A 13307-nucleotide genomic window follows, 5' to 3' on the forward strand; every position below is an offset into this window, starting at 1 on the left:
AATTGGCAGGAGGTCAGAGAGACACCTCCACTGTAAACGCCTGATTGGTCAGATTGTAAAAATATGTTCCAAGGCACCAGAATAGAAGTTTTAGTTCCTAACACCAAGGGAAATTTGTCTTTCCCCATGGTCTTAGGAGACCCCTGTGAAACGGTCATTCGACCCCCAAAGGGGTCCCAATCTCCAGGTTGAGAACCACTGCTATAAATTCAAAAATGGAGAAAAGCAGAATGAAAAGTAGGTAAATGACAAGGGCATATACTCATGATAATGCATTCAGAATTTCCTTCACATTTTTTATTGGCAACTTTATAACTTTACTGGCAGTGATCAACAAAATTACTTTATTACCAAAAGGCACCTGCCTGAAGGTACTTCGGTTGTTAAGCGCCACTGGCTGCAATCCAGCCACATTCAAATCCATGCATTTGATGTTTCCTCTGGAAAGATGAGGATTATATCCACTGCCTACCACTGAAATAGTATGAAATAAAACATTCCCCACAATCTGGGCAAAGAAATCCTAAATATCCACAATGGGTATACAGTCTTTCAACAAATATTTTGGAAACATTCTTTTATGTACAAACAGCTTGTGCACATCAACAACACTACTAACTTTAAGTGTTTAAAGTCATTATCTGTACAAGAATCAGTACAACTTTGCCTACATTTTTAGGCCCTGCCCAGACACACTCTTATCAACATGCAAAAGTTTTTAATATTTTTTTTATAAATAAGTCCATCGATTTCCACAGAAAACTAATAGGAAACAAAATATTCCAATTGGGAATAAACTTGTATATTATCTTGGAGGGTTAAGTTCCCGCCTCCAAAATCTTGTAAGTGACTATACAGTATGTACAAACGAGCCTGTATGTTTGTTAAGTCCCACATCATTATAGGCATTAAAAACAAAACAAAACAGGAAATTATGTTAGCTGGAATGGAAACTGGAAGACTCAGATTCTGTTGAAACAGAAGAATGTCCCGCACGCTTGCCTTTGGACAGGATCTTAAGGCTTGATCCCCTGCTGACGGAGGTGAGCGCATTTTGAGCCGATGTCTTGAATTTGGCACCCAGAAAAGCATATAGGATGGGATTCAGACAACAGTGGAAGTACGCCAGGCTTTCGGTAATAGTGGTCCACTTACGCACCTGTGTTTCAAAACTGCAGCCTCTCTTGATGAACCGGAGGAGGATGAAAGTGTCTATGGTGAGAACAATGTAATATGGTAGCCAGCAGGCAAAGAAGGCCACAATCAGGATGACGGTTGTCTTCAAAGCTTTACGTTTCTGGTGACCCTTTGATTTTGACAGCTTAGAAATTATAATGCAGTAACAAGTCAGTATGATAAGGCCAGGCAAGACGAGGCCTACTAAAATTTGCTGGAATTGGAAGGGGATCTGCCAGGCCAGGTTAGTGTAAAATCGCTGGCAGATGTATTTTCCATCAATCTCAGTAACCCGAGCAAACATAATGTCGGGTATCGTCAACAGCAAAGCTGGCAGCCAAACACCAATGTAGACAATCCTTTTAGCCAACAATTTCCGAGCTCTCTGACTGTTGGTAGCATGTACAATCGCCAAGTACCGATCTAAGCTGATGAAGGCCAAGATCAGGACACTGCTGTATAAATTGACAGTGTAAATGATGTGAACAATTTTACACAAGACTTCCCCAAAGTACCAGTTTATCACAGCATCCACTGACCAGAAGGGCAAGCTCATGACAAAGAGGAGATCGGCCACAGAGAGATGGACTCTATATTTGTCTGTTATGCTCTTCAGCTTCTTCTGGAAACCCATGACAACGATCACCAAACCATTGCCAACAATTCCTGTCAAAAAAATGATGGCGAAGATGGTGGGTAAGAAGATTCGGTTGAAATCTTCGTTTTCCTCTTCAAAGCATAGCCCTGTGAAGTTATCTTCTTCTCCAAAGCCCAGCTCTCCAGAATTATTATCGAACTCAAGAAGCATCTGTAAATGACAAAAGGGAACAAAAATTAGAAGGTGGGAAGCAAAGGCAGGCAAATCTTAAAAGACCTACTCAAACAAAGAATCAGCACTTCAGTACTGTATTCAACTTTCAAAAATATGCCTCTTAATGGGATCTCCAAACTTGGTACCTTTTAAGACATTTGAGCTTCAGCTCCCAGAATTCCCCAACCAGTATAGCTATAGTAGCTGAGGAATTCTGGAAGTTGAGTTCCACAACAGAGATGGGATTAACATAATTTCCCTACTGTTTCTCCCAGCACTGAAAATGTGAGTGCTTTTGCGTGCGCCCTCTGCACATGTGTTTTGCTCATGTGCACGGCTTGGATGCATGCATGAGGCTTGAAAATGTGGCTAAATAGGGCGGCATAGCCCACCTGCAGCTTGCTACAACCGATTTGCCCGAAATGGTTTGCACCAGCTGAGTACCACTTCTGATCCACAAGTCTTAAAAGTTGCCAAGTGTGAAGCCCCCTGATCTAATGCAACAATTTAGCCCCACTGTTTAATGGCTGGCAATGATCAGATGCAGAAGGAAAGGGATGATCAGAAATGTCACATTTTCAACACATTCTCATTCCAACCTACACATTTAAACTCTCTGAAGGACATTTCAAACATAAGACAACACACATAAACCACATTCAATGGAACTCAAGGGCAACAATTGTACAGGTAGTATTTTAGTTCCACTGAAGGTATATGCAGCAGATCAATCACTGCTTTCCAATGACTGCTTCAAGGAATTATCTGAATGCCTAGAATGCACATTTTTTCTATTCAAATTTGATGATTAGAAAATGGATCTTCGCAGGAATTTATATAAAAATACCCTGCACAATGGCTGCTTCCATTTAGATGTGGTTTCAGCTTTGAAAATCACTTTGTAAAAAGATGCAAGTTGTTGTGGGGAAAATAGGAGGAGGAGGAGGGAATATTAGGTATTTTTGTCACTTTAAGTTATTCATAAAGTAATACAGGCAGTCCTCAACTTACAACTACAATAATCCAAAATTTCTGTTGCTGAGTGAGACATTTGTTAAGCGGGTTTTCTCCCATTTTATGACCTCTCTTGTCACAGTTGTTAAGTGAATCACTGCAACTGTTGTTAGAAACAAGGTTGTTAGGTGAATCTGGCTTCCCCAGATTTGTTTGTCAGGTAGCAAAAAAGGGATCACATAATCTTCATGGTCATAAATATGAGTCAGTTGACAAGTGTCTGAATTTTGATTACATGATTATGTGAATGATTCCACAGTTATGTTAAAAATAATCTTGTCACTTTTTACACTGCCGCTGTAACCTCTTGTAACTTGAGGACCATCTATAAAGGTGGGATAAACTAATACATTCATAAATAAAATGAGCCAGGATGGTGCAGTGGTTAAGAGTGCAGCACTGCAGGCTACTTCAGCTAACTGCTAGCTGTAGTTCAGCAGTTCAAATCTCACCACCGGCTCAAGGTTGACTCAGCCTTCCATCCTTCTGAGGTGGGTCAAATGAGGACCCAGATTGTTGGGGGCAATATGCTGATTCTGAAAACCGCCTAGAGAGGGCTGTAAAAGCACTATGAAGTGGTATACAGTGTTCCCTCACTTTTCGCGGGGGATGCGTTCCAAGACCGCCCGCGAAAGTTGAATTTCCGCGAAGTAGAGATGCGGAAGTAAATACACTATTTTTGGCTATGAACAGTATCACAAGCCTTCCCTTAACACTTTAAACCCCTAAATTACAATTTTCCATTCCTTTAGCAACCATTCAGATTATTACTCACCATGTTTATTTATTAAAGTTTATTAAAAAAAATATTTATTAAAGGCAGAGGAAAGTTTGGCGATGACATATGACGTCATCGGGTGGGCAAAACCATGGTATAGGGGAAAAAAACCACAAAGCATTTTTTAATTAATATTTTTGAAAAACCGTGGTATAGACTTTCCGCGAAGTTCGAACCCGCGAAAATCGAGGGAACACTGTATAGGGAACACTGTATAGGTAAGTCTAAATGCTATTGCTAAAATGTTTTGTGCACAAACTGTCCCATGTAGAGAAGAGGCAATATTGGGTGGTTCATGCACAGACTAAAACGTGTGGCTTCATCTCAGAAGAGATGTTCTAAACAGGACAGGAGGAAAAATGTAAAATCAAGATCAGCTAAGTGGAAGTTAGAGGAAAGTGATGCTGAGAAGATCAGAAAAAAAAGTAGACTGGAAGTAGAAGATCCTGAAAAGAATGGCAAGTGGGCTGCAGAACAGGCAATTATGAGAAAGAAAAAAAGAGCCCTAGGTTGTTGTTTTTTTACAAATAACTCAAGGTGGTGTACTTATCCAACAAACCTTCCTCCTGCCATTTCCCCCACACCAACTCTAAGAGGTGAGTTGGACTGAGAGAGAATGACTGGGCCAAAGTCCTGACTCGTTGCCTAAGAAGGAACTCATTCTCTCCTGGTGTTTAAACCACTGAGCTAAACTGGCTCAGTTACCCATAAGCCATTTCCCGTGTTTCTTGGACGTAACTTGGAACAACCAAACTGTACTAGGTTTTACTTTAGCATTTGCCAAAATAGGGGTTGAACTGGCAAACCAAAATGTATTTCTTCTATAAAAGAAAGAAAACATTTTTATCAATAGGTACCTCTGCTACATTTATTGCATTCTTATGAAATAAGAATCAAAGTAAGAATGGAAGATCATGACTGCAATGGCCGATTTAGAAATGAATAAGGATTCCATTTTGTAAACAGCTAACCTGCAACCTCCTATATTATTTGAGAAAAGAATTACCTTCTCACTAGTTCAAAAAAACCCCATTAGAAAGTAACTGAAGTAGTCTCTACCCTAATACAGCTAGTCCTCCTTTAGTGACCATAATTGAGATCATTTCTGTTGTTAAGCAAAGTGGTCGCTAAGTTAGCCTGTTACTTTGCTTTACAGACTGCAAAACTCATAAATAACAGGACTGGTCATAAAGCTACTTTTTGTCACTGTCATATTTGCAAATGGTCACCAAATGAAGCAACTGCTAAACAAGGACTGCCTGTATAATGGGTGCTGAAATATAAAGCAGATGTTAACATTCTTGTAAATTTAATCCTTCCATTTCAACAATCCTGTTAAAGAAGGATCTTGCTTAGAATTATTTTCAGTTGAATCAGACATCAAAAGCCTCGGTGGTGCAGTGGTTATTGTGCAGTACTGCAAGCTACTTTTGCTGATCACCAGCTGCCAGCACTTTGGCAGATTGAATCTCAGTAGGCTCTTCCTTCCATGGTCCCTAAAATGAGGACCCAGATTGTTGGGGGCAATATGCTTACTCTCTGTAAACTGCTTAGAGAGGGCTGTAAAGCACTGTGAAGCGGTATATAAGTCTAAATGCTAATGCTATGCTATCAAGAGCATAGTGAAAATATTTCTTAGTTCTGGGGGCCTGAACAACGAAGAATCGCTTCTTCCACTTTTTCCCCTCCTCAGAGACAAATAATATGCCAGGATTTCTTGACCAGGCTGACCTCCCAGGCAAAGAGGTAGGTTAATAAATAAAGACAAAGTGGCGGTGAGGTAAGCAAGCAAGCAAGAGTTCATCGGAACTCTTTGTCAGCCTAAATCAGGGGTCGCAACCACCGGGCCGCGGACCAGTACCGGGCCGCGGGGCATGTTGCACCGGTCCGTGGAGTCAGCAGCTGCCGGCCCTCATGCCGCCACCCCCTCCCTCCAGTGCTTCGCCTCCCGCCGGGCAAGAGGCCTCGGGAGGCAGGTTCTGCCGGCCACAGGACGATGGATGGGACAGAGGGGCGGGAAGGACCGAGAGGCTCAAGCCTCTTTTGGCTTCTGCCGCGGGGCGCTTTTGCGTTTTTGGCTGGGGGGAGGCAGGAGGGCCAGCCTGACCCCCTCTCTCCAGCGCTTAGCTCCCGCTGGGCAAGAGGGCTTGGGAGGCAGGTTCTGCCGGCCACAGGACGATGGCGGGAAAGAGGGGCTGGGAGGACCAGCACCCCCATGCTTAATCCCGCCCCCAACCACGCCCCTTTCCGCCCCCACTGGGCCATAGAAAAATTGTCTTGCTGAAACTGGTCCCTGGTGGAAAAAACGTTGGGGACCACTGGCCTAAATGACATGCCAAACCGAAAAAAATTGTGAAACATTTATTTATTAAATTTATATGCTACCCATTTTATAGTTCCAGGTGATTCTGAGCAGCTTATAAATTGCTGTCCATTTGCAGCATAAACGATTTTTGTAAATTTAAAAATGGCAAACTAACAAAAACAGGGTGTGGAAAGAGTTTTGTAAAAAACCTCAAGTTTGCCCAATTCAAATTCTCCCGCCAGCAAGCTCTTTCTCAGATTTCTTTTGCCCAGCCCTAACCCGTCAAAAAAATAAAGGAGGGAGCAGTTTCAATTTAGCAAGGCAACAGATGGGGGAAAAAAAGAGAAGTGCAACCTCAGGAAACCACCAGCCGTTTGAAAGGCAAGTAAGGGAGTTTAGTCACCTGGCCACCTCCTTTAGTCCCTCCTCCTCCCTGCTCTTGCCTTGGAGAGAGACTGTCCTTTCTTTGCAGTGGGGCGCTTGTACAAAAGGGCTGGACAGACACTTTCAAAACAGAGACTGTCTCTATTCAGGCCGGGAGGCTTTGAAAGGACGCCTTCTGGCTCCGTGAGGGATTTTCTTCCCATCCAGGGTACAAAAGCGATACTTTTCTGAGCTGAAATGGGACCAGCCTCCACATTCCCACGCATTCAAGTAGAAATTAAGAGGGCACAAAACCTACACAAGGGGTTGCTAAAGCGTCCTCAGAAAAGTTTTCCTGAAGCCACTTTATGGAATGAGCCTTGCCATTTCGATTCCCAGGCTTCCCACAAGTTGGTGAAATAATATGCCAGCATCCATGCTGCTTAAACATTTCGGTGGTCTAAGATGTTCTACTGCTCAAAAAAATAAAGGGAACACTTAAACAACACAATATAACTCCAAGTAAATCAAACTTCTGTGAAATCAAACTGTCCACTTAGGAAGCAACACTGACAATCAATTTCACATGCTGTTTTGCACATTCAACTTTGTATAGAACAAAGTATTCAATGAGAATATTTCATTCATTCAGATCGTGTTATTTGAGTGTTCCCTTTATTTTTTTGAGCAGTATATTTTGCTGCTTATAAACTTTTGTATTTTGCTCAGCAATTTTGGATTTTTTAAAATTTTGATCATAGACCATACATCCCCCCTCCCACTCTATAGAGGAGGAAAAAAAATCCACCCTAGTTTGCCTTGTACATAAACTCTTTTAAAAAATGTTCTGAGTTCTACTTAATAACAAAAGCAAGAAACCGCATGAGTTAAGCAAGGACTGATCGGAAGCGTCCGAAAACGGTACGATCCAACTTTTTCTGAAAAACTTTTTCTCACTCAAAGTTGACTTTTCGATATTAGTCCATCGCGTTTTCTTAAGGCAGCCAAAAGATCCCGCCAAGTTTTTCCTCACGTGTTCTAAACCCGGCGGGTAGGTTTTTTTTTATTTTTTAAGATCCCGGGGATTTTTTTTTGGAGGGGGTGGAATCAACGAAAGCAAAAAAACCCCCGAAGCTCAATGACCCCGCCTGTTCCCCGCCTGCAACCCAGATCCGTCCCTCACAAGTCTCCCCCGCCCGACCCCACGCGCTTTTACGCAAGCCGGGCGCGCTGCTTTCAAAGGCGCTCTCCTCTCCAGCGCGAGCCTGTGCAAAACTTGTGGAAACACAAAAGTTGAGAGCGCGCGACGTTTTGGAGGTTTCGGGACGAGAAACCAACCAACCTCCCTCCCCTCCTTCTCCTCCAAAGCAAGGGGAGGGGGCCTCCGCTCGCGCGACCTGTAAGAGAGCGCTTACTACAAGGTGCAATTTCGGATCTGCGGTCCGGTCCGCTTTTTAAAAAGCCGCGCTTCTGCCGAGTCGGCACGGGTGCAAAGATTCACCCAGCTTGGGAGCAAAAGTGACGTTATTATTATTAATACATTGTTATTGTTATTATTATTATTAATAATAATAATAATAATTTGCGGGGGACCTTCATTAAATAGATCTTGTAAAACGCAAGCCGGGAACTCTGACATCTGATAGGGAAAAAAAGAGCCCCATTACCTGTCTTGTAATCTCAAAGATTGATTGATTTATTATTGATTGATTTATTAGATTTGTATAAAAATCTCACGGTCGCGCGTGTCCTTGTCCCACTCAAAGCCCCAAAGAGCTTTGCGAGATCGCGTCGAGCAAAGCACCTCCCGATATTTAGGAACCTCTAACCGGGCGCTCCCTCCCTCTATCCATCCATCGTTCCCAAGGCAAAAGTCTGGCATCTCCTTACTTCCACGTTCGCTTCCATTGCTCCAAGGCTCCCCGACAGCAGGCTCATTTTCTGCACCTCACCCAGCAGCCACGACGCCACCCGCAGTCAAAAAGTTCTCGGCCCGGAGCTACCCGCGTCCCCTTATAAAGCGCCCCCCCTCCACCTCTTTAGAGCCGGCCCGCAAAGCTTGAAAGCGGCTCCGCCCAAGTCTGGGCTTCGCAGGCGACGGTGTGTGTGTGTGTGATTGACGGATCGTCAACACACAAACAAACCCCGCAACCCAGTACCCCGAGCATGCGCCGAGCTACCTTTTTTTTGTGACCCGCAGCTGTGGAAATAGGAATCTCCAATCCCCCCACCCCCACTTTTTTTTGCCGCTCTCTTGCGCTGGGAGGGGGAGGAGGAGGCTGCTCTTTTCTGTCAGGCAGGCAATTGTTTCTCTTAAGGCGTCTTGTGGAGAGTCCCGAGGCCACGTGCTCCCTAAGAGGATAAATAGAAACAAAAAAAAAAAAGGAAAAGAGAAAGGAAAAAAAAGAAGAAAGGAACAATGCCTGAAACGAGTCAAAGAAAGTTTGATTTAAAGTGTTTGTGTGTGTTCCGTTTTCTAAGAACCCAAATCTTACCTTTGAGGCTCTTATATACGGTACGCAATTTTCCTCACAGAGATGCAAACGGAGGAACCTAAATCGGACTGGAATATTACGCATGCACGTTCTACTCAAGTATAGCACTCCTTTACTCCTCCAGTAACTTTACCGTTTGAGTTTGTTTCTCGCTTCTAAAACGGGCAGCCGCAAATGCTCTTGTTTCCGAAGACAATGACTGCCTGCTCTTGGTGGTGGTGGTGGTTTCGCCCCCTCCCCGCCTTTGCTATCAAATTGCATTGTCTGCTTCTTGCACACTGTGTATGCAGGTGGTGTTTCTACTTGTCCTGGCAGATGGTTGTACCTCCACTTCTCTGGGACAGCTTTAGATTGTGTTGCAGCAGATCCTGTTGCTTTCACAATAACTCCTTTGCTGTTTTGTTTTGTTTTAAAATCTGGACCAGGGGTTGACAACTCCTGACACCTTTATGATCTGTGAACTTAAACTCCCATTGCCCGCAGCCATACTCCATCGAGAGGCTATAGTTGCTCATTCCTGATATCTGCTCCTGGGGTTGCAATTCAGTACTTCCTGTAATTTGCTGGATTTTCCTATAATGGACAATCCATTGATTTCCCGCCAAAGTTATTGGGGCAGACCCTGGAAAAGTATTGATTGCTCTATACACGGATTTCATATTAGTGAGATCATAAAAATGAGATTTCTGCAGGAACATGCCTGTAATTGCTCTGTACTTCTAACAAAACTGCAATTCCAAACAGGAATACGACAGAAGAATCTTATTAATTTCAAATCATAATTAATTTCAAATCATACATAAGTGCACTGGTGTGCCTTTCGTCCCCTGTCCAATTGTCTTTCCTTTCTTTCACCTATCTTATATATTCTCTTCCTTTCATATATCCTCTCCTCTAAGTTCACTTTCACCCTCATATATATTACTACACGTCTATTTTTCTTCCTATGTATTTGTGTATTGGACAAATGAATTAAAAAACAAACAAAAAACAACCATTGTAAGACAGTCCCCAACCGATCTCCATTTTTATGGAAAAGTACTCTATTGTGGTCCAGTGGGGCATTTCTGCTTTTGGCCTCAACCAATGTAGACTACTTCATGTTATTTTTAATGGAGCACTCCCTTGATTTATCCTGTAAAAGGAGTGTAGGCACCATTTGCCTAAGCTAATTGTGCTGCTTAAAGTTGTGCAGTTTAAAGCTGCAAAGTCATGCAGAATCACGGGGAGTCCTGTGTTTGTTTCCATAGGCTGTGTATTGCATAAGTTTCTGATTGCCTCCATACTTTTTTTTTTTTGCAATTTCTGATGTTTTCTTCCTGCTGTGGCCGTTGCTATATACAGTGCTTGTACAATACCTTGAAGCCTGTGAATTTCAGTGGGAAGAAAATCATTAGCAGAATTTTAGACATTTTGGAGAATGGAAAGCAATTCTGTTGAAATACCCCAATTTGAAATCGGTTATTCTAAAGCAGCCATGTGTTTGTGTGTGCGCGCATGTGCGTGTGTTATGCACGTGGCTTTGAGTCAGTTTATTTTTTACTTCTGCAACAGCCTAGACAAGCTGCTTCAGCTTTCTTGGAAATATTTCAGAAATAATTTGCCCTTTCCCCCTTCCTAGAGCCGAGAGTATGTGAGTGGCTCGAGGTCACTCAACTGGCTTTGTGCCTAAGGCTGGACTAGAACTCGGGGTTTCCCAATTTCTAGCCTGATGTCTCAACTAGTACACCAGGGATCCCCAATCCTTGAGTCATAGACCAGTAACCCCCTCTCCCCGCAATCCATGGAAAAATTGTCTTCCACAAAATAGATCCCCGGTGCCAAAAAAGATTGGAGGGCTGCTGCAATACATCAAACTGGCTCTCTTAAAAAACGATACTTCCCAGTTTATTATCTTTCAAACCAGGGCCTTGAACCCCACATAATTGGGAACTCGGAGTTGCCATCCAATGCCTGTGGAGGACCCCAGTTTGGAGCAAGTTAAACCAATCCTTATTTATCATTGGTAATAAAACCTGAAAATCGGTTACCGAGCAAAGGAACATATTGAGACTATCCTGCCCTTTCTATTTGGCCTTTGGCCGCTGGGCCATAAGCAATTACCCAATATATTTTCCTTATCTCCTTATTTGTTTGGGCTTTTCCCCTTGCAGGGTAGGCATAAAGTCAAGGTGGTATCCCCTTTTAATCCACTTATTTGCTGGTTCATTGAGCTGCTGGGAATCAACAGTAAATGCTCAGCCAGCTATAAGATAAGGTCAGAGGGGCTTCAGTTCCTGAGATGAAAAAAAGCCCTGCAGGCGGAAATCTTTGAGAAAAGAGTTTCAGATGGAAGCCAAGGCCTTTGTAAGTTCAGGACTCAAATAAGTTTGCTTAGAACCAGTGATGCGTTGCTGCTGGTTCGGCCCTGTTCTTTAGAACCGGTAATGCAAATTTACCGCCACTCACGAAACCGGCAGCGATGACCATGATCCCAAACTCTGGTTGCTGCAGGTTTGCATAACCCCCTCCCTGCACATGCGCTAAGGCATCTGTGCATGCACAGAGGTTCATTTATGGCTGTTTTGCACAATGTGACATTGTCATATTTGCTCACTTCCCTCGGGATGCAAAATGGTTAGGGAAGGTAATTGGAACCCACCCCTGCTTAGAGCCATAGCCCAGTGCTGTGGATGAAACTCTGCATTTCCTTTTATGAAGGGAAAAAATCTTTTCACCAAAAGGACACATGTTCCCATCGCTGTGATAATCTGAGGAGCTCTGTTTGGAGACTGGAGCAGGTGCTCCATGCATAACTTGGGTACTGTTTCCGACACGGATGCCTTGATTTCTAAGTATTGATTGTCAATGGGATGAATGCTGCATTTTTGGCCTGGTGTATTCCATCTTCTAAGTATGGCCTTGCCTTGAGTTTCGTAGGTGTTTGTGGATTATGGCCGTTGCAGTGCCAGACTCTCTGAAAATCAGTAAGCCCTTAATGAGATTTGTATATGTACGTACATTGTGTATATTGTAGGCATTCTTTGGGTGTTTATTCTTTTTTAAGCTCAGTGGTGTCTTTTGTTATACCGGCTGTATGGAAATAATGTGAAAGGCTCCTTTTGAGAAGGAGCAGAATAATATCTAGTTAATGATTCCCAAAGTAGTAAAAGAAGTGGCTATTCCAGCAAAAGCTTCTTAAAGAAGGGGTGGGGGGAACGTTACCAGAGAAAGCAGTAGTTGTCAATTTTAGGTTTCACATTATTGCTGTATTGTAGAAATGTGAACTTTTCTATTTGCTATATATTTCAAAAAAAGCCTGCATGTGCGAATATTTTAGTATTTCTAGTGTGAAAGTTTAAGTGCCTTTCCAATATTGCTTCATTTAACTGTGAGTTATTAATGCATACTTGTTGAATAATTTACCTGATGGCCCTCACTGGCAAACAAAATGACACTTTAATGACATTGCTCGCACAGGTTAACTGGCTGTTGAACTTAAGAAAAGCAAACATGTTTTTAGCTATGTGATGCGAGGCTATTACAAGGAACTTTCAGAAGCAGAGGAATTCATTTACACTCTATCCTTTTATTCATTTTATGGGGTATAAAACGCTACAGGTACACTAATGCTGGCAACAGAATCGACTGTCGACATCAATAAAGAGAAAATCCTATTAAAGGGATAGCTATCCATACTCCTGTAGGCTGTGAGCGAAGAAAGAGAGATTTAAAATTCAATACAGGTAATCCTCCACTTATCACCACAGTTGAGCCCAACATTTATGTTGCTAAGTGAGACATTTGTTAAGTTAGTTTTGCCCCGTTTTGCGACTTTCCTTGCCACAGTTGTGAAGTGAATCATTGCAGTTGTTAAGTTGTTGAGTGAATCTGGCTTCCCCATTGACTTTGATTGTCAGAAGGTCACAAATGTTGATAACATGACTCTGGGACACCGCAACCATCATAAATGTAAATCAGTTGCCAAGCAGTTGAATTTTGAACACATCATCATGCTGTAGTGGCGTAAGTGTGAAAAACGGCCATAAGTCACCATGTCAGTGCCATTGTAACTTTGAACAGTCACTGAGTGAACTGTTGTAATACAAGGACTACCTGAATTGAAATAAACTCTCATGATTATGGTTTTTAGCCTCACATATGGGGGGCATTGTGGGGAGGAAAGAGTTCACATTGGTGGTCCCAATCTTAACCATTTTAAGATGTGTGGACTTCAACTCCCAGCAATGCTAGCTGGGGGATTCTGGGAACTGAAATACAAACCTCTTAAAATGAATAACATTGGGAAACATTGATCTTGATCAGGGGTCCCCAACCCCTGGCATGTGGATCAGCACCAATCTGCAGCATGCCAGAAACCGAGCC

At 42.8% G+C, this 13307-nt stretch overlaps 1 protein-coding gene across 1 annotated transcript; it reads right to left on the reverse strand.

Moving 5' to 3' along the window:
- Positions 1-271: 271 nt before the first annotated feature.
- Positions 272-8483, reverse strand: CXCR4 (C-X-C motif chemokine receptor 4). The gene is made up of 2 exons (XM_070737015.1): positions 8338-8483; positions 272-1984 (listed from the first exon to the last, which is right to left on the reverse strand). Exons 1-2 carry the CDS (start codon positions 8383-8385, stop codon positions 938-940), a joined length of 1095 nt encoding a protein of 364 aa, XP_070593116.1. The 5' UTR covers positions 8386-8483; the 3' UTR covers positions 272-937.
- Positions 8484-13307: the final 4824 nt, after the last annotated feature.

Source organism: Erythrolamprus reginae, chromosome 1 (genome assembly GCF_031021105.1).
Source record: "Erythrolamprus reginae isolate rEryReg1 chromosome 1, rEryReg1.hap1, whole genome shotgun sequence".
Lineage (NCBI taxonomy): Eukaryota > Metazoa > Chordata > Lepidosauria > Squamata > Dipsadidae > Erythrolamprus > Erythrolamprus reginae.

Coding starts and splice junctions, on each gene's coding strand:
- CXCR4 (XM_070737015.1), bottom strand. CDS start 8,385: ATGAGCCTGCTGTCGGGGAGCCTTGGAGCAATGGAAGCGAACGTGGAA. Junction 1,985..8,337: donor CAATGGAAGCGAACGTGGAA/GTAAGGAGATGC, acceptor TGTCATTTACAG/ATGCTTCTTGAGTTCGATAA.